Source organism: Ctenocephalides felis, unplaced genomic scaffold (genome assembly GCF_003426905.1).
Source record: "Ctenocephalides felis isolate EL2017-DRISC unplaced genomic scaffold, ASM342690v1 CF-g0.4_SCAFFOLD_01170, whole genome shotgun sequence".
NCBI lineage: Eukaryota > Metazoa > Arthropoda > Insecta > Siphonaptera > Pulicidae > Ctenocephalides > Ctenocephalides felis.
The window spans coordinates 73,017,420-73,036,442 of record NW_020537324.1 but is presented as its reverse complement, the minus strand read 5'-3'; the positions used below and the strand labels follow the sequence as shown (position 1 = coordinate 73,036,442).

At 28.7% G+C, this 19,023-nt stretch overlaps 2 protein-coding genes across 2 annotated transcripts; one reads left to right on the top strand and one right to left on the bottom strand.

Moving 5' to 3' along the window:
- Positions 1-2,814: 2,814 nt before the first annotated feature.
- LOC113368312 lies at positions 2,815-5,977 on the top strand. Its single transcript, XM_026609865.1, has 3 exons — positions 2,815-2,935; positions 3,004-3,195; positions 5,818-5,977. Exons 1-3 carry the CDS (start codon positions 2,872-2,874, stop codon positions 5,949-5,951), a joined length of 390 nt encoding a protein of 129 aa, XP_026465650.1. The 5' UTR covers positions 2,815-2,871; the 3' UTR covers positions 5,952-5,977.
- Positions 5,978-8,178: 2,201 nt separating this feature from the next.
- LOC113367630 (collagen and calcium-binding EGF domain-containing protein 1-like) lies at positions 8,179-13,138 on the bottom strand. The gene is made up of 6 exons (XM_026609220.1): positions 13,135-13,138; positions 12,932-13,053; positions 11,499-11,664; positions 11,327-11,433; positions 8,892-9,058; positions 8,179-8,401 (listed from the first exon to the last, which is right to left on the bottom strand). The coding sequence occupies exons 1-6, from the start codon at positions 13,136-13,138 to the stop codon at positions 8,179-8,181; spliced, it is 789 nt and encodes a 262-aa protein (XP_026465005.1).
- Between the last annotated feature and the right edge of the window lie 5,885 nt (positions 13,139-19,023).

Here is a 19,023-nt window from a genome sequence, read left to right as displayed (position 1 = left end):
ACATTAAAATTAAAAGAAATTGATTCCAAAATTCAAAAGAAAAGTTAGGCATGGACAACCCTTGATAAAAATAAATAGTTTTTTTTAAGTTAAAAGTGTTCCATGTGTTTTTCAATTTCGAATTATATAAAATTAAAATTCTAACTTACTAAGATTTGGTGTGTTGTTAATCTATATATCTTATATATAAAATTCTCGTGTTTACAAAATTTTTTATGCGTATTCAGTAGGTCTGAGAATCGGTAACTATCTAAATTTTATATCCCTAAGTGATAGTTTAGTTTTTTTTTGTATTTTTTTTAAAAAAAATTTATTATGTGGCATTAAAAAATACATGCAACCTAAAATGTTTACTTTTTTACCACCAACCCCTATTTTTTATAGCCACTTTAGCAATTCAATTATTTTTTCAGTCAATAAATATCTTTGACATAGAGACTTATCAAGTGTTGTCCACTACAATTTTTTAAAATTTTGTAATCAATTTTCTTTTAGTTTTAATCTGACCGTTGTTTGACATAATTTTATTAAAGATTTTTTTGAGTACATATACGAAAAAGCTTAAATTTTACTTCAAAATAGAATCTATTATTATTAAGGGTTGTCCGATCCTAATACTTTTATTAATTTTGGGGTCAACTTTTTTTTATTTTAATTTTATTTAATGCGGAATTGACAGAATATATACAACTCTTTTTACTTCAAAATGCTATTTATTTTTATCAAGGATATTTCACCCCTAACATTTTTTAAAAAATTTTTGACCAATTTTCTATATTTTAATTTTCTATAATTTGATATTGAAAAATATATAGAACCCTTTTTAGTTTAAAATATTATTTATTTTTATCAAGCGTTTGTCCAACCCATGTTTTTTTAAATCTTGGAAATATTTTTTTTAGTTTTAGTTAGACCTTTGTTTGACATAATTTTAGTTGACTATATGAAAATGGTTAAATGTTACTTTAAAAGACAATGTATTTTTATTAAGAGTTGTCCAACCTTAGCACATTGTTTCAATTATGAGGACCAATTTTTTTATTGTATTTTTTTTTTATTGTAGAATTGAAAAATACATTCAGTTTTTTTTTTACTTCAAAATACTATTTATTTTTATCAAGGGTTTGTCAAACCCTAAAAATTATGAGGTCAATTTTCTTTATTTAATTTTTTTAACTTCCCGTAGGGTAAGTTATTGTAATGGGCCGAAAATCGGAATTGAAAATTTTTACATTTCTCGACGTTTTGAAGGTTTCTGAACGTTTTGGCATACCTCAGAAAAAATGGATGTGTGTGTGTGTGTGTGTGTGTGTGTGCGTGTATGTATGTATGGATACAAATTTTCGTCCACGTTTTCGGGCGTACGGATCAACCGATTTGAATGGTTTAAAAAACATTCGATTCCTATTAATAAGGAGAAGAGCTGATTAGTTTTTGGCAAAGACAGGTCCAGCAGTTACGGAGATAAGGAGCAAAGAGTGCAGAAAATAGAAATCGAGTTTTTGAGAGAACGGAGCATCCGATTTGAATGATCTAAAAAACATTCCATTAGTAATGATCGGGAGAAAGGGTTATAGTTTTTCGCAAAGGCAGGCCCAGCCATTTCGGAGAAACAGAGCTAAATGTACAAAAAATGGCAGTTTTTGAGAGAACTAAGCGTCCGATTCAATTGATTCAAAGAACTTTCTGCTTGTCTTAACAAAATAATTAATTTTGGAAAAAAAATTTTGTACCATTTTTTTTTTTTTTTTTTTTTTTTTTTTTTTTATTTTTAATTTTTGTATATCGAAAATAATTCAGATTTTATTTTTAATTCTGACTATAGTTCTAATATACTTTAAACAAATAATTTCAACTCTGCAATTCAGTTTATATAATTATTATAAATATTAGACAATAATACAATATTTATAATAATCTATTTGAAAACCTTCAATATTCCTCGAACGTTTCGTTACGGTACGGGAAGTTCCAGCAATTTGCCTTAAGGCACGATGCCACCCACCCCACTAGTTATAATTCTAAATTAGAAAATACATGGGACTCTTTTTCCTTCAAAATATTTTATTTTTATCAAGGGTTGTCCACCCCTAATTTTTTTTTAAATTTTTGGATCAATTTTGTTTTAATTCTAATGTTCATAATGCGGAATTAAAAAATGCACACAACTCTAAATTTTCACCCTCCTCCACTAATCTCTATTTCATAATAGCCAATTTACTGATAAAAAAAATTGGGTTAAATAAATAAACCACGATTTGAGTCAGTGAGTGTTTCGTTTACTGAATTTTAATTTATATTTTTCTGACATGATAAAGCTTTAATTTTACTTAAAAAAAAAACAATTTATTTTGATCAAGGGTTCTTCGCCCCTTCCACTTTTTCATTAAAACTATAGGTACCATACAAATCAATGGCAAAGCTGTAAAATTTTCCACTATCTTAATTTTTTTCTCACATAACAATATAATTTAAAAATGAAATATCGAATTTTGATTCGTAATTCAAAAATTACTGAATTAATAAAAAGCGCGGTAATAATATATCAAAATCTTGAAACATTAATGTGCCAATTCAATTTAAATAGAAACAGTTTCAGAATAGGTTGGCTCCTGCAAAGACTATTAAGATACATTTATATGTGGATTGCTTTGCAGTGGGTAAACCATTCATATATTTATTGTTAGCTGCTCCTTTCCTTTATGCACCACATTTGCAATCAGTTATTTTCGTACTGAACATTTATATATATATATATATATATATATATATATATATATATTGAATACAGACTACTGTTTCATTTATCAGGTTATCAGGACGGTGACTGCCAGTGTGGCAACTGTTCCAGTCTCAATAGGCGCAGTTTCCATGGCACCAGTTCAGGTTGCGGCACCAATAGTTAGTATGGCTACACCTCAAACACAAATTATTGGTATGTATACAAAAATTGAGTTTATCTTACAAAATCATCGTATTTAAAAAATATTTTCTTTTCTCTAGCCAACAGTGCGCCAATAGCAATTGCAAGTAACTCGCAGCAGTTGGCGCTGGCGCAGCAGAGTCTGACTGGGCCAGCTACTGCTCCGAATCAGATAATCACAAGTTCAACGCAGCAGCAAATACTTGCTTCAAATACTCAACTGACTTTGTCCAACGCTCAGCCGACGGGACAGCAGATTTTAACACCTATAGGTAATAATAGAATAGAAGATAAAATAGATTTCGAAATTACAAATAAAACTAGTGGTGCATGGCATTGTGCTTTAAGGAAAATTGCTGGAACTTTCCGTACCGTAATGAAATATTCGAGAAATTTTAAACGTTTTCAAATATATTACAAATACTGTAACTTTCGTAATTTTGGTATCTTGTTATATCTGAGCAAATCAAATGTAAATTATAAATAAGTCAATTTATCTCTAGAACATTAACAATCGTCATTTCATTTCGAATTCAATTTCAAAAAAAGTAGTTGCCTTAATTTTCACAAAATTGAAAAAGTGCTCCCGTATAGTCAAAGTCTAAACGCATTTGCAAATAATTCTGTGCGACATTTTCACTTATATTGTGCTTACTTGGTGGCATTTTCACATTTTTCAATAGTTTTCACAAAATTGGAAAAGTGTTCCAGTACATAAACAGTCTAAACGCACTTGGGTAAACATTTGTAACAGAGTGGCGCTTAGACTGTGCTTAGCCTGGGCAATTTTTTGATTTTTTAATCCAAAATTACAAAAATATTTTTTGAAAAAAAAAATAATTAGAAACAAAAATTTTTTTTTTCCAAAAGCAATTATTTTGTTGAAACGAGCAGAAAGTTTTTTGAATCATTTAAATCGGACACTTAGTTCTCTCAAAAACTGCCATTTTTTTAACATTGAGCTCTGTATCTCCGAATCCGCTGGGCCTACCTTTGCCAAAATTAATAACCACTTTTCCCCGTCATTACGAACTGAATGTTTTTTGGATCATACAAATCGGATGATCCGTTCTCTCAAAAACTCGATTTCTATTTTCTGCATTCTTTGCTCCATATCTCCGTAACGGCTGGACCTGCTTGTCAAAAACTAATCAGGAAATCTCCCTATCAATAGGAATCGAATGTTTTTTAAACCATTCAAATCAGTTGATCCGTGCGCCCGAAAACGTGGACGAAAAAAATGCGACATACAAAACTCACTCACACACACACATCCATTTTTTCTGAGGTATGCCGAAATGTTCAGAAACCTTCAAAACGTCGAGAAATGCAAGAATTTTCATTTTCGATTTTCGGCCCATTACTATAACTACCCCATAGGAAGTTAAAAACTAGTGGTGCTTGGTATATCGTGCCAAGGTAAATTGCTGGAACTTACGTACCGTGATTAAACATTCGAGAAATGAAAATAATCAATAATTGTTTTGAATATTTTCAAATAGATTATTTATTATAAATACATACTGTAAATTTATAAGTGCTTTTTAAATTGGGCGACGAGCGTATTCTACAAACAACTTATGTGTATGTTTACGAGAAATTTGTCAATGTTTTTTTTTTATTTGGTTTTGAAATTTTTAAATTTGTGAAATGTTCTATTAATATGAACTTTATTATTATTATATAAAAAAAATATTATTGAGTTTTGCAGCTTACTTATTGAATAATATACTAAAATAATTATACCTTAAATAGTAATTTATAACTATACTATTAAATTTTAATTCATAACTATGCGCAATGTTTACGTAACATTAACGAAACCAATGATTTTTAAGCAATGTTTTATTCACGTATAAATATTAACAATATCCATGACTTTAATTCCACAAATTTAAAAGCCATTTTTTGGGAACATAACTGGAAATATAGGTCTGCAAAACTTCTCTAGTTGTGTAAAAAATGTTATCAATAATTTTTTTAAAAATTAAATAATATTAAGGGCTACGTACATGATATACGTAATCATGCATTTGACTAATTTTAACTAAATATCTAAATTTCAATTTCGATTGCTTAAGTCAATTATTACACATTCCGGGAAGTTTATGCAACTTGCCTTAAGGGGGTCTTCCTATGTGACGGCCTGCTTTTTAGGGATATTTTAGGATTTTTTTTTTACGACCAGTAAATATTTAGAGCTTCAAGTTTTTTATCATTTATTAACACATCTTTGGACAGTATAAATGTAAAATTTCAGCTAAAAATATTCAGTCAAACTAGAGTTACAGCGCTCTGAACACCCCCGCCTCGAAAAAAAAGAGCTCCCACTTCCTCTACGATTCCGGCTGACCGGCTTATCCGAAAAAAAAAAAAAAAACAGCGTTTTAATTTGTAGGCTTAAAAGCACGAAATGACCTATAATCAAATAAATATGAAAAAAATTGGATTTTTGATAGACATTTGAAATAAAAGTTGCAAATTAGGCGTTTTTTTTTGTTTTTTACTATAAAAAAATCGAAGTTTTTAAAATTTTCGATTGATAATAGTTCATTCCATGCGTTTAAATATATTGAGTGTGCCCTGTAAATTTCAAGTAATTCGTTCCAGCCGTTTCTGAGATACAATGGAGGAAAGTTTGAAAAACACAGTTTTGAGAAAAACGCGTTTAAAGTTTCTAACTGCCAACTCAGCGCTCCGAACCGCTCTTTCTTTTACCTGCTGTATCTTTGAAACGACTTCGAATTTTCGAAAATCGCTTTACTTACTTACCGTATTCTAGACATGTTAAGGGAGCAATTTATGAAAAAAAAATCGATTTTTTCAACCCATCACATAGGAAGACCTCCTTAAGGCCAAATGCCACTTTCTACTAATTAATTTTTTTTACCCAGGTGGTCCAGGACAGCAGCTGGCAATGGCCCAACAAAGTCTTGCCCATAACACTTCCCAGGCCTTGGCGATGTCTAATGCCTCACAACCAATTATATCGTACCCAATAATGACACAAAGTATTTTACCTCATTAACGAAATAAGGTATGGACACTTTTCCTACAGTGATTCGAAATATTTTAACCGAAAAGGTACTTAATATATTTTTAGTTCGAATATTGTAAATTATTTATCATCATAATAATATTACTTGATTGAATTGAAAATTATGCACTATAGGGAATTAATTAATTTATTTTATAGTATTGATGTGATTAATATATTTTAAGACTCATGTAAGAATAAATTTAAGACTATATCTATATTTATATTTTTATATCATGATTCTAGTTTTTAGTAAATCACATTACTTTTGCTATAGATCAAAATTAATTTGAAATATTATAAAAAAAAAAAAAATCAATTTTCTGAGATTTTATTATGCTCTAATTTTATTTTTCTAGATATAGAATATAAAAATTGTATAAAGATATAGATATTGTGTGGAGTTTTACAGAAGTTAATGATACATCTAAATATAATTTATTTTTTATGATTCTTCTGTAATATTTTATGATAATATAATTAAGTATTAGAATGTACTGCTTCTCATTCGGAAAATATTTTTTTTGTATATATATATATATATATATATATATATATATATATATATATATATATCCTGGGGTCCTTCGCGCCCGCATGCAACTTTTTTTCCTTAGCGCAGTTTATCATTAAAATTATATAAATATTTACATATTTTTTAAAAATTAATTTTTAATTATTCTGGATTTAGTACACAAAAAATTAGATATAATCTAGAAAGGTATAAAATATATTGATTTTAAATTTATTTATTATTATCGATATCAATAAATAAAACAATCCCCGCCATAATAAGGTAATAAATAAGGTAAGGTAATCCCCCGTAAATTGGTTAAGGATGTAAGTTCGACTGCCATAGCAAAAGAATTAATATTTTTGTTAGATTAAAGTTATAGGATTTAAGAAATGCATTTCAGAAATAGTATTTATTATTTTGATATAAAGATCTTGATATCAAAATAATAAATACTGTTTCTGAAATGCATTTCTTAAATTCTATAACTTTAATTTAACAAAAATATTAAGTGAAATAAATAAATAAATTTTTAATTATTCTGGACTTAGTGCACAAAAAATTAGATATAATCTAAAAGCGTATAAAATATATTGATTTTAAATTTATTTAGAAAATCGAGGTGATTCGGGGGTTGATTATAATCAAGTACTTTGAAATTTTCAATTATTTTTAACGTATGTGCAATTTTAATATTTAAAAAAACTAGCATTTCATTTTCAAACATAACACTAGTTTTTCATGTTGGATTTTTTAAATTTTAATTTAATTTAATTTTTCATAATTTACAATATCCAAAATTGCGTCGTAAACTTCTCCTTATTGATATTGTAAGAGCCGTCATATTCAGAGTATCAGCTTGTTGTTTTAAAGTTAAATTTTTAACGTATTTTCGAAATATTGTTCAAAAATCAGTGAAAAATGCAAAGAAATTACACATTTCTTGAATTATATTGAAAAAAAAAACTAATTATATTTGATATGTATTATTTCTGTATAGTTAATAATTATTGAATTTAGAGTATGGACACCACTAGGTATAAAACAAGCCTTAAGATTTTCGTTCCCAAGTAAATTTTGCTTCAATTTTTCATATTTGTTCCACGCATGTCTTCAACGTTCGAAGTTCAACAGATGCGAAACATTTGCAACAAAAGTAAAAGTTGCAATTCAATTTCTCTGAATAAACAAGTCATTTTCTAAGTACTGACTCCCCATTTTTAATAATTTGTCTATATTTTTTTAACAAACTCCGATTCAATTAAATCAGCTCGCAATTTTTCGTCGATAATGCCCAACAATTAATTTAATCTTTCGCAGATAAGATAATTTATTTTTCGATTCCACGGTAACTTCAAACAAAGAAAAAATTGAATAAGTAGATTAAGCAATAAACAGAGCTGTTATTTACTAATTTGCAGAATGAATTATTAATCGGTTAATTGTTTCTACTGATATCACATTAAAAAATAAAATTAAAAATATAAATATTTATCATAATTTATTAAGTATTCTACATTTTAAATAAATAATTCTAGATTTTATATAAAAAATATAAATATTATATTATAAATTTAATTTCCGAAAGTCGTTTTGGCGCACCCTAAGGCGTGCGCCCGCATTTTTTTGCACGCAAGGCAGGACCGGCCCTGTATATATATATATATATATATATATATATATATATATTTCTTAAGATTATGTTCACAGGGTTTCTTCTGCAGTTTCAAATGACAACATTGATTCATTGGAAACATCCTCTAATTGCAGATGTTTTGTATCTTTCACAAAAAATTGTTCATCATCATTGAATGCTGCACTATTTGCATCACCTACACCTGATTGGAAATTTCTATTTTGCCTAATCTTTTGTTTTTCTTTCATGCGTTGTCGTCTGAGGGCCAATCTTACGTCGAATCTTGGAATTCTACATAAATAGAAAAAAAAAAACTTATGGGCCAATGTTGTGTCAAGGCTATGTTACGCTCTAACTTGCATACATTATGCTACTGAATCATAATGGATAATTTCAAAATGTTATGTGTTTGCTGGGCATTCAGGCGTTTTACACATAAACTGCAACGCCACTCGTATGTTATGAAGCTGGGTCAGAAAGACCATGTTATCTAGGATATAAGGTTGTCAAATATCTCCCTTCCGCCTTTTTGTATGAGAGCAAGAGCAAAACAGCGGAAGGGAGATATTTGACAACCTAATAGTTTTTTAGACATTTGTGCGTGTTCTAGGTTGGGTTTTATATGTGGCAACGTGAGAAATATGCCTGACTGCACACCAACCACATGGCTTCTGTCAATATTTAGTACGGAAAGTTCTTCATAACATGGCCTTGCCATAACATTGGTCTGTTATGCGGCAGAATCGGTCCCTTAATTTTATATTTTTATTCTATATCGTACCGTTCTCCAGCAAAAACTCGCTTTTGTAAAGCCACCAAATCGTGTCGAGCATCTGCTAGTGCCAGTAGGACAAAATCAAGAGAGTCACGTTGACCGACTGGTCCAGGTGGTCCTGGTGGACCAGGCATTCCTGGAGCTCCCATCGAACCTGTAGCACCTGGTGGCCCCTTTGAATAATATTGTGGTTAATTTCAAAACCGAGGTAATTAATAATACTCCAGTCAATAGAGCGTTTTGGGTCTGAATTTTTTTTACTGTGCTCCAATTTGCATGAAATTTTGGAAATGGGTTCATTTTACCCTCAATTTCAAAAGTTTTTTTTAATTTCAATAAGTATTACAACTGTTAAATTATTAACATCTAGTAATATTGATAAATAATAACATAAATTTAAATAAATAAAAGTGCAAAGGATAGAATTTACATGAAAATAATATCCGTCATATGATTTGATATAAAATACAAGCAAATAATAATAAAAATAAAATTAATAAATAATATAAATAAAATTTCTGAATAATAAAATAATACTAGAAAAATAATAAAATATAACAAAATAACAATAATAAAAATAGTAAGATAATAATAATAATAATAATAATAATAATAATAATAATGTTAGCGTTTACAAATTTATGAGATCATTGGGAATTTTTCGTTTTCAAGTTCAAAAGTGAAAACAATTTGGACTCTGGGGAGATGACAACCCTTCCATAATGGTGTAAATCTATTTTTTTAAAATAAAGACGTATAGAACTAATTATAAGAAAAAAGCTTTATAAAGTTAAAAAAAAAACAAATATTTTTCGAGTTACTAGCTACTAAAAATTCGTTTCTTTTTGGTGTTTTTTATCGTTTTTTTTTGCAAATATCTCCAAAAATATACATTTTAGGGAAAAAATTTTAATGAACAAAATTAAATAAAAAAAAATTATTTCAATTAAATAAATTGGTGTTTTATAAAGTGTTCTAGGAACAATATAACTAACAATATAGTGAAAACAATTTGGACTCCGGGGAGATGACAACCCTTCCATAATGGTGTAAATCTATTTTTTTTAAAATAAAGACGTATAGAAGAACTAATTATAAGAAAAAAGCTTTATAAAGTTAAAAAAAAAAACAAATATTTTTCGAGTTACTAGCTACTAAAAATTTGTTTCATTTTGGTGTTTTTCATGGTTTTTTTGCAAATATCTCCAAAAATATACATTTTAGCGAAAATTTTGTAACGAACAAAATTAAATAAAAAAAATTATTTCAATTAAATAAATCGGTGTTTAATAAAGTGTTCTAGGAACAATATTAAGCTAGATATGAAAAAGCAAAGCTGTTTTTTATTTCTTCCAAGATTTAATTGTTGTATTTGGAGCCATTTAGCGGCTAGGTGTTACATTTTATACATTCCAGAAATGGGTTTTTATAGTGCTCGAAATAAGCTTTAAAACATAGATAAACAAGTATTGTTTGTAACAATTTGCATACAATGTTTTTTTCATTTAAATCAAACGGTTTTATGAGTGCCTGAAAATTAATCGTTTACTATCTACAGTTAACTTGGTACAAAAATTTTGATAGACTCTGGCATATACCACAACTTTAGTACAAACAGTTTTGAAAAACCTTACGATTTCATGAAAAAAAAAATCAATTTTTTTTAAAAAAACAACTAACTTTCATTATACCTTAGAAAGAATGAAAAATTCGTATGAAAGTATATAGATAAAAATACAAGGTCTTTTTCTTGCTAATTATTGTTTTTTATTTATGTTAAACTCTGATTTTATTCTATAATTAAATAATTTTCAAATATGTAATTATAAATATTAACTGTTTTTATTTAACAATAGTTTTAAGGGTTGAAATAATTATAGATATGGCAATTATTTTTGAGAATTTGAAAGATCATTCAAATCATTAATTTTTTCAATTTTAGAATAATTTTTTTAATAAACAATTTTTCATAAAGTTTTTTTAAGAGTCAAAAAGGTTAAAAAAATTCGATACATAAGATAAAGAGAGTAAAATATAATTTACTTTATACCTAAATCTTTTTATGTTCAACCAAAACTTATTTTTAGGGGTTTTTATAACTCGTAAGGTTTAAAAAACGGGTAAAATTAGCCTATTTTCAAAATTTCATACACATTGGGGCACAGCAAAAAAAATCAGAGTTTTCGCCATTTTTCCTCTCCATTTACTGCACTATAAGACAAAATATCAATGATATAATAATATTTATGTAACAAAATTTTCAACTTGGACAGATCGAATTTACAGGAAATAAGTTTTGCCATTTGGAGGTTAGATTTCATGTGTAAAACTCATACGAATTTAGACCCGTAACAAAACAATTACATTTTATCCGAAAATTGATTCATTTGTCATTTATCTTAGGAGATTGCAACTGAAAATGTAAAAAAAAAAATATTTACAATAGGTCCACGTTTGCATTTGCAAAATTCTCGTTCTCCAGTGTTTTCATTTAAAACTTGCACAAATGAATTAAATGCAAGAGATGCATCTTCAGGCACTGTCTCATCTGAAATAAAATTTGATATTGTATTTGATTTGATGATAGAAGAAATTGATAAATTCTTGTAGTACCTGAATTTTTCAATGGTAGTTTATGGAAATCTGTATTTAACTCGAGTGCTGCAGTCAAAGCTAAAACTTGGTTTTGGAGAGATCGCATTTGATCATTTCTCTCAGACAAAATTTGCCTTATTTCTGCAATATCCTCTTCCAGAGATGGACGCACAGAATTCAATTCCTGATGAAGAAATATATACAAAATACTATAATTTTTCAAATAGTGAAAGGTAAATAATTAGACACAAAATAATATTTCTATTATATATTATAATACAATAATGAATTTTTTTAACAGGCTTTCATCCAGATATTGAAATTTGAAATTTGACCAATTGAAGAGAAAATTTGTCAATAATCGATCAAGGAAAAAGATGTCAAGTATTTCTTGTTTGGGTCTTTTGTGCAAGTCTTCAGAGGTTTGAATCCCTTGAAGAATGATCAAGCTGGGATTCGAAAAGTACGTAAGTCATATTATTTTTTTTAAACATATAGTAATCGCTAAAAATCGTAAATAAATTTTTTTTATACATCTTTCTGAACATTTTCGCATAGGGTAGGGCGGGGCTAGTTGAGCAAATTTTTACTTAAACAGATGTAGCTCCTCAATGAAAAGTCTCAATAAATTGCTATACGGCTTAATGGATTTGTTGTTTATCGTTAATACTATTGTGTTAAGTGTTAATACTATTTTTTGGTAATAAGTAAAATTTAAAAGCTACAGCTATTTAAATGCAAAAAGTCAAGCATGCTCAATGTACCCCATAGATAGGACAAGTTGAGCACTAAGAAAGTATAATGAAATCATAGGTTCAATGTCGATTAGTGATGAAATAAAATAAGTTTTTAATAACCATTTCTATATTTTATAGTCTTTATTGATGGAGAAAAACAAAACTTTTAGTAATTTGCTTTGAATAATTAACGAAAAGTAGAATCAACAAAACAATATAATAGTTTTCGAGATATTTCGATTGCTCAACTAGCCCCGCTCTACCCTGCCTTAGAAAAAATTGATGTGTGTGTATGTATGTATGTATGTAAGGATACAAATTTTCTTAGACGATTTCGGGGCAGTTCAACCGATTTGAATAATTCAAAAACCTTTCGATTCCTATTGATAATGAAACGTGCTGATTAGTTTTTGGAAAAGGCAGCTTTAGCCGTTAGAGAGATACGGAGCAAAAGGTACCAATAATGGTAATTCAGTTTTTGAGAGATCGGAGCGTCTGATTTGAATGATTTGTTTCGCAAATTTCAAAAATCTCATTTTTGCAAACTTTCCAAAAAGTTTTTTTTTAGAAAATTTATTTTTCGGTACGGGAAGTTTCAACAATTTGCCTTAAGGCACGACGCCACTAGTTATTTTCAATATCTGGATCGTTGCCCGCACAAAACTTGTACGTATTCAATTATAATTAAGCTAAAATATGAATTAATGATATTACCTGGCAATGGTGTCCATTTGGACTTATCTGATACCCTTGTTCGCACAGACATCTGTAACTTCCAGCAGCATTTTCGCAAATCTGTTCACATCCTCCATTGTTTTCACGGCATTCGTCGATATCTTTAATAAAAAATCAATTTATATATATATATATATATATATATATATATACTAGGTAGCCCGACAGATATTGTCCTGTACCCATGTCTACAATTCAAAAGTTCCAAATTTTTTAATATCCCATTGTATACTTTTTAATATTCTTTTTGATGTCCTGCCTTTGTGATTTAATTATGGCCTAAGATATTCAGAAAAAAATAATATAGTATTTTCGGTAAAAGAACAAAATATAACACTTGATTTTACTACACAACATAATTGCTTCAATAATTTAGTTATTTTAGTTTAGTTGCTGTTTACTTATACGGTTCAAACAAATTTCAAAATTTACAGAAAAAAAAAGTTACATTTCATATATTCCATAAGGTTTTATAGTGTTCTTTTATAGCTTTTTACTGTGTTCCAATTTGTATGAACTTTTGGAATTAGGTCTGTCTTACTCTCAAGTTCAAAAGTGAAAATAATTTAGACTCCTTTGCCACTTCCCAGGTGGATGAGAAATGTTTTATAATGTTTTTCAAAAAAGCAAATACTTAACAAGTTACTGGCCATTGAAAATTCGTTACTTTTTGGCGTTTTTCGTCGCTTTTTGCAAATATCTTAAAAATATACATTTTAACGAAAATCATGTCATGAACAAAATTATATCAATTAAAATCTTAATAATTGGTGTTTCATAAAGTGTTCTAGGAACAATATTCAGCTAAATATGAAACTGTAAAGTCGTTTTTTTATTTCGTTCGAGATTAAGGTTCGAGGTGTTACATTTTATACATTCCATGGAGTTTTATAATGCTCAAAATAAGCTATAAAATGAGTACTGTTAAGAGTTTTTTTTTTCATTTGAATCAAATAGTTTTATGAGTGTCATTTCGACTAAAATTAAAATTAATCGTATTTCATCTACAATTAACTTGGTTCAAAACATTCCAAAATATCATGCAAATCAGTAATAATTATTCGAACTATTATTTAAAAATGTAATTTAGATATTATTACTAAAAACAATTGATATATAGTACGAGGTTATAAAAAATGTGGACAACATTGTTGAAGCAACTATTTTGAGTGAAAAAATCTAAGGTGGTATTGTACCTTTACTGCGGATACTATATATAAATTCTTCCTGAATTCGTTATACTGTAATAATATATGTATATATATATATATATATATATATATATATATCTACATATATAAAAATAAGTCGGGTTTTCCTTCCTGACGATTTAGCTTCAGAACGCACGAACCAATTTCGACAATTTTGTATTCGTTGGAAAGGTCTCGGGCTCCGCAAGGTTTATAGCTAAGAAAATTAGTGGTGCAGGGCATCGTGCCATTTAGAAAATCATTGTTTTTCACATGGGCAGTTATACGTTGCCTGTTCACGAGTTGAAAAACCATCCGCTTTGTTTGTGTTAACGTCAGACCAAAAAACAAAAAATGTGGTTTACCAAAGAGCACTTCAATGAAACGGATAATTTGCGGATTCACTTTCATTTACTTAGTTCAACTAAAGTTCAACTAAAAAACACTTTATTTTTGTAATCGAAATAAATTCTTTACTGTTGTGCAATAAAATCAATTTTTTCGTTTTCAAATATAAAACAAACAAAAAATTTCGTCATCTTCTCACTAAACCATCTGGTGGCGAAACGGAGTTCGTCGGGTTTGCTAGTATATATATATATATATATATATATATATATATATATATATATATTAGTTAAGTTTGATTTACCAGAACAATATGGTCGTTGAAAGTTGTCCACCGACACTTCGTAACCCATATCGCAGCTACATAAAACTTTTCCCAAGAAAATGCTGCAACGCTGATCGCAAACATTGCTGGAACAAATATCGCTCCTTTCGGAAAAACAACTAAAATAAAACGTTTCAAAATTATATTTATTATTACCATAGACATTACACTACATGGACTGCTAGTCTTCATATATTTTCCTTTGTATATAGTGCTCAAGCATAGAAGAAACTGTGACGTCACATGACTGAGCGAACATTGCCGACGATAATCGCGGACTCTATCGATTGATTGTCACATGTTATATGTTACGTGCCTAATATGGGTCTTGTAATATGTAAACCGATTTTAACAGGTGCATTCGATTTTATTTACAAGGAAAATATTATCATTTCAAGGGGCACAACTAGTGTAAACGCCTAAAAAAGGGTGATTTTTGGGAATTTATATTAAAAAAACTACTTTATCAATCATTTCAAAATTTTAAGAATATATTTATATATGTTTTAAGAATACATAGTGAAATTTTTGAAGAAAAACATCAAATATTTTTTAAATTATCGTCGATCTCCAACGGCGCGACAAAAAAAGACTGCTGCAGTGATTCCGGCCTTCTACGTGGATGAAATTTAAAAAAAAAATTCGTTAAACTAGATAATATTGTCTGTAAAATGAACTACGATAAAGAAAAAAAATAAAAAATTGACATAATGTCGGCGTTTTTTTAAAAAAATTCGAGTTTTACCAAAAAATTTGGTCGTTTTTGGACTGCCAAAATTCGATTTTTGATCCGATCAAAAAATCGATAGTTCATTTTACGGACAAATATAGAACATGTAAAAAAATTTGATAGAGATCGGATCATTTGTTTTTGAGTAATCGCTGTAGCAAATTCGGAAAACGCTGTTTCGAGAAAAACGCGTTTAAAGATTAAATGATCGTTATACTATATACTATATATATACTCTTTAAATGGCTGTGACTCAAAAACTATTTAAGATATCGATTTAAAATTTTGGTATGTTATTTTTAAAGGAATGACCTATCGAAATATGGAAAAATTGAAAATTCGATTTTTTGAAAATTTCACACTAGTTGTGCCCCTTTAACCATCTCAATTGCCATTATATTATTGAAATAAAACTATCACAGATAATACTTGAATTAAATTAACTATTATAAGAAATATTATTAATATCATTTCTTACAAAATTAACAATCATCACAATTGCCATTATATTATTAAAATAAAACATATGACATATAACATTCAATCAATCGGGAGAGTTCTGCGATTGTCGTCGGCAATGGTCGCTCAGCAAGTGACGTCACATACCCATGTAATATAATTAGCAGTCCATGTAATATAAGGTTAATGATTATTACACTTACACTGTAACTGTTATCACTTACTAGTCTTTTTCCCACAATTTTCTTTTCAACTTACTTAAATTTTGTTTCTCCTTGGTTCAGCCTCAAGTCTGCCAAATATCCATGACGAGTCACAGTACAATTAGAAATGCAATTCATTTTTCCAATAATTATCATTATGAAATAAAACAATATCTTAGCACTGTCGTACATATTAAATAAAATTCAAGTTTATAAATGATAAATTTATCTGCCAATCGAGAGATGTTCAATAAATTCAGCGTGATCTCGAGATCAATATTAATTGAAGCGTATTGAGGACAGCTATCAGGGGCGCACTTACTATCAAAGCACTTGAAAATAAAACTAGTGGTGTATGGCATCGTGCCTTAAGGCAAATTGCTGGAACTTCCCGTACCGTAACGAAATGTTCGAGGAATATTGAATGTTTTCAAATAGATTTTTATAAATACTGTAACATTTGTCTAAAAGTTAAAATTACTTATTTAAATTATATAAGTGAGCTTTAGAACTTTAGCCAGAATTGAAATTAAAATCTGAATTATTTTCGATATACAAAACTACAAAAAAATTGAAATAATTTTTTTTTCCAAATTATTTTGTTAAAACAAGCAGAAAGTTTTTTGAGACATTTAAATCTGATGCTTAGTTCCCTCAAAAACTGCATTTTTTTAACTTCCCGTAAGGCAAGTTATAGTAATCGCAAAAAAATCGAAACTAGCTGTAAGTGGAATTCTGTCTTAAGGCAATTAGGGCATCGTGCCTTAAGGCAACTTGCTGAAACTTTCCGTACCAAAAATTATTATTTTTTTAAAAACGATTAACATTTTTGAAAAAAAATTACTTGGAAAAAATTAGATTTTTGAGAAACTATAAATTTGACAAAAAATTACTTTTTTTGAAAAATAAAAATTTATATGAAAAAAAAAATTTTTTTTGAAAGAAAAAAAATTTTTTTGAAAAAAAAAATTTTTTGAAAAAAAAATGTTTTTTTCATTTTGACATATTTTGGAAATTCTGAACTTTTTTTCAAAGCAATCGTACTGCTTGAACTGCAAAGAGACGAAATGTCAAAGCGCGCAAGTGCCGCGCCGCCGTCTAACGCATAAGCATTGGTACGGAACCCATAGAAATGTAAAAAAAAATTATACTTATTGTTAAAATCTCTTTCAAATATCTGATAATTTGATGTGCATATGTCTAATGATCATTTTTAACCGCCGAATGGCACTTTTTTTACTTTTTTTATTAGATCTCCAAAACCGCTAGACCTATCTTCATGAAAATTTGATCAATTCTTCATCTTGTCAATACAAGTAAAATGTTTTTTGAATTATTCAAATCGGACGCTCCGTTCTCTTAAAAACTGAGTTACCGTTTTCGACACTTTTTGACCCGTATCTTCGGAACGGCTAGACCTGCCTTCACCAAAAACTAATCAGCACGTCTCCTTATCAATACGAATCGAATGTTTTTTGAATTATTCAAATCGGTTGATCCGTGTTCCCGAAATCGTCGACGAAAATTTGTATCCGCACATAGATACACACACGCACATACACACACAGTTAAACGCCTATAGCTAGGAAAATATTCAACATAGCATCATGATGTATATGAATGAAATATGCGTATTTAAAATATGTATCTGCTGGTGCAAAAATTTTTATGATAGCTCTAACCGAGATATTTGCAAAAAACGATTTTTTTTCAATATCATTCAAATGATAAAAATGCGTTTTTCTCGAAAACTATTGGATGTGCGATCAAAATTTTTTAATGGCATTACCCTGAGGTCATAAGGCACCTACGGTGCGAAAGCCATCGAAATCGGACGCAATTTTTTTTCCCCTCATCGGAACACAATTTATGACCCTAGGGTCATGGTATGATTTCAGTTTTTTCTTATTTATTCGGCAACCGTTGAGAATATTAAAATGTCGTTTTTTTCACGTTATTCTAGCCCACAAGACAATTCACCTGACGTTTCATTGAAGCTTCTACGGGCTCGGAAAGATCGTGGAAATGAAAAAAAACTAACAAATTTTTCGTCCATTTTTGAGCGTTTTTTACTCAGGAAATCTTTAAGCACTCATAACTTTTGAACAAATTATCGTAGGATATTGATGTTCCCAGGTGAAATATTCTAAATCAAAAGATCTTTAACCCAGTATAAGAATTTTCAAGATACCTCTTACCGTTCGCGAGATATACGCCTTTTCAATAATTAAATTATAATTAATTATAAACACTAATATATTATGAAGACTTTTAAACGTTTCAAAATAATAAATAACTTCAATAACTTATACATACTTTATGTATAATAATATGTAATCTGTATGTATATAATATGTAATGTATATAATATGTAATCTAATACTTGAACTTGAACTAAGAAGTACTATCCCGAGTGTCAACTCAACTTTTTGTTGGGTTTCATTTTGTTTGAATGATTGGGTGGGTCTCTATGGACTATCTCACCTGTACTTTTTTTGGTCCATCGGGATATCGGGAGGTAATGGGTATGGTTGCCTCTATGTCTGTGCTGTGTCTGCTAGCGCGAGACCGTCGACTTTGGTCGATCTCAGAGTTCAAAGTTTGAACCGATTATATACAAGTTTTTACTGATTTTATGTGATTTTTTCCATTTACAACGGTTACAATTTTTTTGAACAAGAATTTTTTTCCAAAAATTTTTTTGACCAAAATTTGTTTTCCAAAAATTTTTTTGACCAAGAATTTTTTTCCAAAAATTTTTTTGACCAAAATTTTTTTGACCAAGAATTTTTTTGACCAAAATTTTTTTCCGAAAA

Coding starts and splice junctions, on each gene's coding strand:
- LOC113367630 (XM_026609220.1), bottom strand. Junction 11,665..12,931: donor CAAATGGACACCATTGCCAG/GTAATATCATTA, acceptor TTTCTTCATCAG/GAATTGAATTCTGTGCGTCC. Junction 11,434..11,498: donor ACTACCATTGAAAAATTCAG/GTACTACAAGAA, acceptor ATTTTATTTCAG/ATGAGACAGTGCCTGAAGAT.
- LOC113368312 (XM_026609865.1), top strand. CDS start 2,872: ATGGCACCAGTTCAGGTTGCGGCACCAATAGTTAGTATGGCTACACCT. Junction 2,936..3,003: donor ACCTCAAACACAAATTATTG/GTATGTATACAA, acceptor TCTTTTCTCTAG/CCAACAGTGCGCCAATAGCA. Junction 3,196..5,817: donor GCAGATTTTAACACCTATAG/GTAATAATAGAA, acceptor TTTTTTACCCAG/GTGGTCCAGGACAGCAGCTG.